The sequence below is a fragment of the Branchiostoma floridae genome, chromosome 1, assembly GCF_000003815.2.
Source record: "Branchiostoma floridae strain S238N-H82 chromosome 1, Bfl_VNyyK, whole genome shotgun sequence".
NCBI lineage: Eukaryota > Metazoa > Chordata > Leptocardii > Amphioxiformes > Branchiostomatidae > Branchiostoma > Branchiostoma floridae.
In genome coordinates, this window is record NC_049979.1 from 18,548,935 (window position 1) to 18,555,099 (window position 6,165).

A 6,165-nucleotide genomic window follows, 5' to 3' on the forward strand; every position below is an offset into this window, starting at 1 on the left:
GCTCAATGGATAAGAGATTGAGCTGTCAGCCACATCACTTAAAAGTAACATCCTGGGATTTAGACCTGGTGTGAAAATGTGTCAGTAAGAAGACATGAATACTGTTTTGCTGAGAATATTGTTAATGATAGCTAATGGCTACCAATAGACATTTGACCAGGATTAAATATATTTTGTTCTAAACAAATCATCCTGATGAACATGGATGACTGTAACTTTCTACTTAGGATACTACATGATTGCCCAGCCTTGTTGTGGCTGCCAGGCTGGTGTACAGTGCATGTCCATGGTTCATCCTCAGCCTCCTTCCTGCTTCACCCATTGTTGATAGTCCCCAGCATTCCTCTTGACAGCTTGTATTAAACTGGGCTTAAGAAATATGCCCAGGGTGTGAACAAAAAATTTGGTCATATTTCCACCTTAATTCCCTTTGTTTTTCCTCTTGATCCAATAGAGACCAGTGGTCAATAGCCTAAAAATTATATCAAGAAAGCAATCAAATTGCAAATGAGAGCTGTCAGAGACATGCCCGGTAATACCAATGGGCCCATGGTCCAATTTTGCTGGAGGTTCCCAGTCACACTTGTATCCAGACTATTAGACAAGCCTCTGGATTTGTTTTGATGGGAAATACATAATTCTGTGGTAAAGTTCCACCAGCCATGGCAGAACATCTCCACACATAACTTTCCACACCTGACACACCATGACCACATCACCACATAATGCAGTTCAGATAAGTGCTAAATGTACTGAATACTACACAGCCTTTATAACAGCTTACAACAAGGTGGACTGGGGACATGTAAACTTTGATGATTTTCTTTAAATGTCAGATGTATTGATTCATGCTCACTAGAAGTAGATAAAATGGACAGACACATGAATTTTACAACACCAGGATTTGAAATGATTATCAAGTTTAAATGGCATGAAATTGCAGCAATTTTCAAACACACACCACAATCCATTAAATCTCTATTCCCTGTTTCAATATTTACAGCAACAGTTCAAAAGTTAGAATAATGTAGCTCTGTACAAATCAATGTTGAAAACACCTTATGTAACATTTACTCGCTATATCCTGGTGTCCAGACCTGAGGCTGTAGCCAATTCTGTGATTACAACTTTTTATAGGCAGCTGACATTCACAAAAGATGTACCATGAACCATGCTTCGGTGTTATTTTCATATGTCAGAGAAACATATTTTCATATTTTATTGTACATTCATAAATGCCATAAATTTGATGATTTTATCTAAGCTGATTGTATTTAATCAGATTTTTAGCATGATTGGACATTGGAATTTTGTTGAACCTATTAAAATTTGACATTTCCATTTGGTCACATTTTTAACCCAATGCAAATTCTATTTGTTCATTACATTGATTTAATGCTATAAAACATGGTCCCAAATGAGATGAGATTTCCAATTACATACAGGCAATTAATTACTGGACAATGCCATTTCCCAATTGCAAGTTCAGTTTATTAGGTTCATTCAAGTTCAGTTCACTTTGTATAACCCCAACATTTTCCCGCACTGCAAGATATGAGGAATCTTGAACACGACCTTTTAAATCACTGCTCCATTTTCCTTAAATGAAGAAAGATCCACCCCCTCCTTTTTGGAAATACAAGCATGTCAAGCAGCATTCACAGCATGCCTTTAAGTGCAAAGCCCTTTACAGCAATCTGCATGTTGGTCCCATGCTGCAGTATGCCCTTTTTTATGGAGTTCAGTCAGACCATGGCATTTTAGTCATCTATTACTATTAGGTACATATACATGCTGCTGAGGTATTCGTTTTCTTCTCCAGTATGCTCTGTTTGAACCTTTTCTTAGTTCTGCCATCCCCACACCAACTGTTGGATGGGAGGCTATGGTTGTCATGGAAATAAAAGTGCCCCTCCCAGCTGTCTGGTTAATTGACATGTAACCCGATGCTGTAAAAGGAAGTCATCACTCTGGTGCTCTCCCCATTTCACAGGGCCACAGGGGGTACATTCCACCTGGGGAAGATGTAATTAATGAATATCAGAGTAACAAATTACCCACTAAATGCCCGTAAATAGCCCTATTTGATAAAAGTATGGAAGGTCAGCTGCTTGGGTCATGTTACATGATGAGAACTGTTTAAGGTCCTGTATTATTAATATTGAGATTAGGTTTCCAATGTACAGGACTGAAGCTCTTTCTGTAGCAATTAAAGTTTCAAAGTGCCAACTAGGTGTGGATTTACTGGGGGCCTTGCATGCATTTATAACACCTTGCAAATCAGTGCACAGCCAAGCAGAAGAGACAGGTGACCAGCATAAACCTGGATCATGCACCATCTGGTGCTATCTTCATGGCTCGGGCTCCTCCTAATCTCTTCCTTTAATTCAACAAAAAATGCATGTCGTGATAGATCCTCGAAAAATGTGTCCCTGCAAATAGATATGACAACTACATATATTCATAAACCATACATGTAGGTAGAAGGTGCATACTGCATTTGAACAGATGTTTTTGAAGTTCTCAACTGACGCAAATTTATTGATAAATGGTCCACCTGAACGAGACAACTTTACTCTGAGGTGTAAAACTGCTGTTAATGCAGAACAAAGCTTGCATTTTTTAGAACTCTGTGACGGGCTGAAATATGCATGGAGCTATTTGAAGTCACCAGCCCTCTTTGCCATATACTGAAGCGTGGCCAATAGGGGATATCCAAGGACCAATGATCCTCATAAGCCCTGTCATTAAACAGGTGCACGATTCACTCTAATCCTTCCCTGAGCATGTCACATCTTTTGTTGACAGCTCCAAATTACATGTATGATTCATAAACGAAGAAGCTTGGATGCTGTTGTGGTATCATGTAACATTATTCATCATTTAGCCAACTGATTTCATTGACGTAGATAATTTTGGGATGTATAATTCATGGGAAGGTAATCAAAGGGATGTCAGCTTATTAAAATTCTTAATAATACACTCTACTTCAATCATCTCTTCTCAGCAGCTACATTAGATATTGTGTTGTATGAGTTTCTGCCTGGATGTAGGTACAGACAGCGGGGGATTTCATCTCATCCACTCCATCGCTGATGACGGTTAACAAACACATCAAAGTCTGTTCATGCCAACTCCATGTCTCTACAAGTTTCCTACTACATAATTTATGTGGGTCCCGTATACACATTATTCATGCCTGTCAGATAGAGATAGTGGACTGTAGTGCTCATCTCCGTATATGAATTGGAGGGAGGATCTCTTCAAATGCATGTAGGGAGGCATCCTATCCCCAACTGCAGAGCCAATGACCCCATGGGAAAACCACCCCTGTATAAATCAGCTCCCTGGGCCTTGACCCACTGATAAATATACAGGGGTTCACGACCCACATAGGCAATCAGCTGCATCATTGGGGAACCAAAGGTTCATTCTCTATTCTGAGCAGAAGTTGGCTAGAACCAGGGGAAACTGCCCTCTTCCTTCTGAACCAACCCTACAGACTTCCCTGTAAGTACATTTTACTGTTTTCACCTACTCCATGCCTCTGTCACACGGCACACACATCCACAGCAGCATAGACCGAGTTGTTGTAAAAAAAAACTGATTTCACTGCTCTGTTTTATCACTTGATTTATCTTTCCCATCAGGCCATGTGGATTGCCATCTCTGTCGCCATTCAGAAGAAAAGTTATGTTTGTAATTACATGTGTTTGGATCTGCTCATTAAGTGTTAAAGTGTCTAATTACGATGGCTCTGGTAACATTTCTTCCACAAATGCCAGCATTAAATCTTCCTGAATGGTTGGTTACTCTTTGAATATTCAAGCCAGGATAGAAACATTACACATGCCTGATCTTTAATAAAAGTTTTCCCGCTGAGACAGGGAAATTGTTGGGATTACTTTAGAATTATTCAAACCGTGAAGATATTGATCCATCATTTTTATATGTTCTAACCAATGGAATCCTCTTCACTTATTTATGGTATACCTGTGGTGCTTTGTGGTAAAACAATATCATTAAAAGTATTCAAGTGTGACTTCTAGATATGCTCCGTCCAATATTTCGGGATAAATGGTAGGCTTTCTGCTCAGTCATCCTCATTGATTGTGATTTTTCTTCATTTTCATGTTATTTCCCTGTCCATGAAATTTTAAGGGGATGATTATTAGGCGTAATTTTCACTTGCATCTCTGTCAGATTGGGTATAATCCCTCACTGCTACCGATTCACATCCTTTTGATGAAGCATTAGATTTGTTTTTGTACGATGGTTCTTGACACCATCTGGATGAATCCATCATTTTTTACAGCTGGTTGTGAAGTATGACTTTTGCCATGACGTTTCCTAAAATACCCCAAACAGAGTATGTGTACTAGAAATAGTATGTTCCACTGCTCCAATACATACATCACTCATTTCCCATATGTCATGTCATCACTGCTGTACCCAGTTAAAGATCTAATATTGGAAGTCAAAGGTTTCGTGCCACCAATCTTTGGGAGTAAGATATTGGCACTCCCCGGGGACACATTTTGCCAGGGCCGCCGCTAGCGCTGGCGAGTAAACCCTGCATGCTTTAGCACAGACTTAGTGTGCCAGATTACTTTTGTGCAACGCTACTTGCTGTGAGGTTCTAAACACTAGACAATGTCTTCTTATTTGTTACAATAGGTGTGTTCATAATGTCTAGTCTCAATGAAGGTTGTTAACTCAAAACTGCCAAGATGTACATTTCTTGCAAATCCCCTATAAGGTGAATACCATGTACATGTAGCATTGCTTTTCTTTGTAGGATTGATATTTGGTAATTATTTGGCAGAGAAAACACAAAGTCAGGATCCCTTTTGATTTTGTATATGGTCAACCTCACTCTATTGTTGGTTTAACACCTGTCATCCATTTACTCATCCTGTGCATAATCAATCATGAGAACAACAAGACAGAACATCCTAATATGTGTATTCCACCCCAAGGGTACCTGGAACATCTGTGCAAATCTAATCAAATTACATAGGGTTTTTTTTTCTTACCTCTTCCTTTTTCCACTGCAAAACCGAATGTCATCCCAGCCAGCACACAGGCTACCATGCTGAGCGCTGACTTCCGTGAACTCAACTCTTTGTCTCCAACTATCTTTTCCTCACCACCATTCCTTGCATTGCCTCTATGTTGCTTAGCAACTCGTTGTCGAGACTTTGCCTCACTGTCCATGATGTGCACTCCCCCTATTAAGGTAATAGGTGAAACACCTGTAATGTCTTCAATGCAATAACGTGAGAGTGTGACAGGTTAAAACAGATTCATCAGGCTGTCAAGGCAAGTTTGGAGAGAGATTCATCATTGCCTCTCAGAACCAAGGGGATGTCCATGAGGAATAAAGGTGCCACTAAGGGTTCAATTGAGTGTTGACAAGATGCTGGAATGAATTCTTTCCTGCAGGGTTTATCACATTCAAGAGGATACCACAGGCTCTGTCCTGTAACAATATCAGACAATAGATACCTAGAAAAGAATGCATGGAAAAGATGTGTAATAATTGTGCTCTTCATTTACATCTTGTGGAAAGGTCAAAATTGTCAGGAGACTACATGTCTTGTTGCTGTTGCCAAGGCCCTTAAATATTCAAACACAGGTATGAAGTTATTATGTTTGGGACAACTGCAATGGGAATATTAGTTATAGTCTATTGAAAATGCAAACGTAGCCATCACCAAAGAGCAGCGTACTGTTTTCCAATACTTTGCCTCTAGAAAAATGAGTGTAATCTGATTGCAAATGATTGCTAGCAGCCAACAGGAATGAATTACATGATCAGCCTACATCAGAATTTCCATGGTAAATGGACAGAGGTCTGCCTAAGTGCAATTGTGGAGGAAAGATCTTTGATGCATAGCACCATTCAAATCTGGTGCAACCAGCTGAGCAAAAATGTGCCATTCCTAGCCGTTAAACCGCTTATGGATACATTGAAACCTGTAAGGCCTATGCATGACTACCTACACATGAAAAAGGAGCCTTGGAGCAGAAATAATTCTGTATCACCATAAGAAGAATGGTGCACTGGCTGAAAATACACTTCACTCTTTTTATCCCTAACTGGTTTGTGGGGAAATAGTCGTCACTTCATGGTGCACACAAAAGGTATCTTTTAATCATTCT

General features: G+C 39.7%; 2 protein-coding genes across 3 annotated transcripts in view; one reads left to right on the top strand and one right to left on the bottom strand.

Moving 5' to 3' along the window:
• The window catches only part of LOC118426317, a gene marked incomplete in the record, with an annotated part of 21,685 nt that overhangs the window by 9,935 nt on the left and 5,585 nt on the right, over positions 1–6,165 (bottom strand). Inside the window, 1 exon segment of the mRNA XM_035835628.1 lies at positions 5,037–5,231. Within this exon segment, the coding sequence (XP_035691521.1) occupies positions 5,037–5,231 (195 nt within the window).
• Positions 1–6,165, top strand: part of LOC118426226 (estrogen-related receptor gamma-like) — a 57,862-nt gene that overhangs the window by 7,368 nt on the left and 44,329 nt on the right. The window contains exon 1 of one of the 2 annotated variants that reach the window (XM_035835570.1): positions 3,363–3,510. The exons of the other annotated variant lie outside the window; for it this stretch is intronic. The gene's annotated coding sequence lies outside the window, so the exon portion shown is untranslated. Of the gene's footprint in view, positions 1–3,362; positions 3,511–6,165 lie in introns of those variants that run through there. 2 annotated transcript variants of the gene reach the window in all.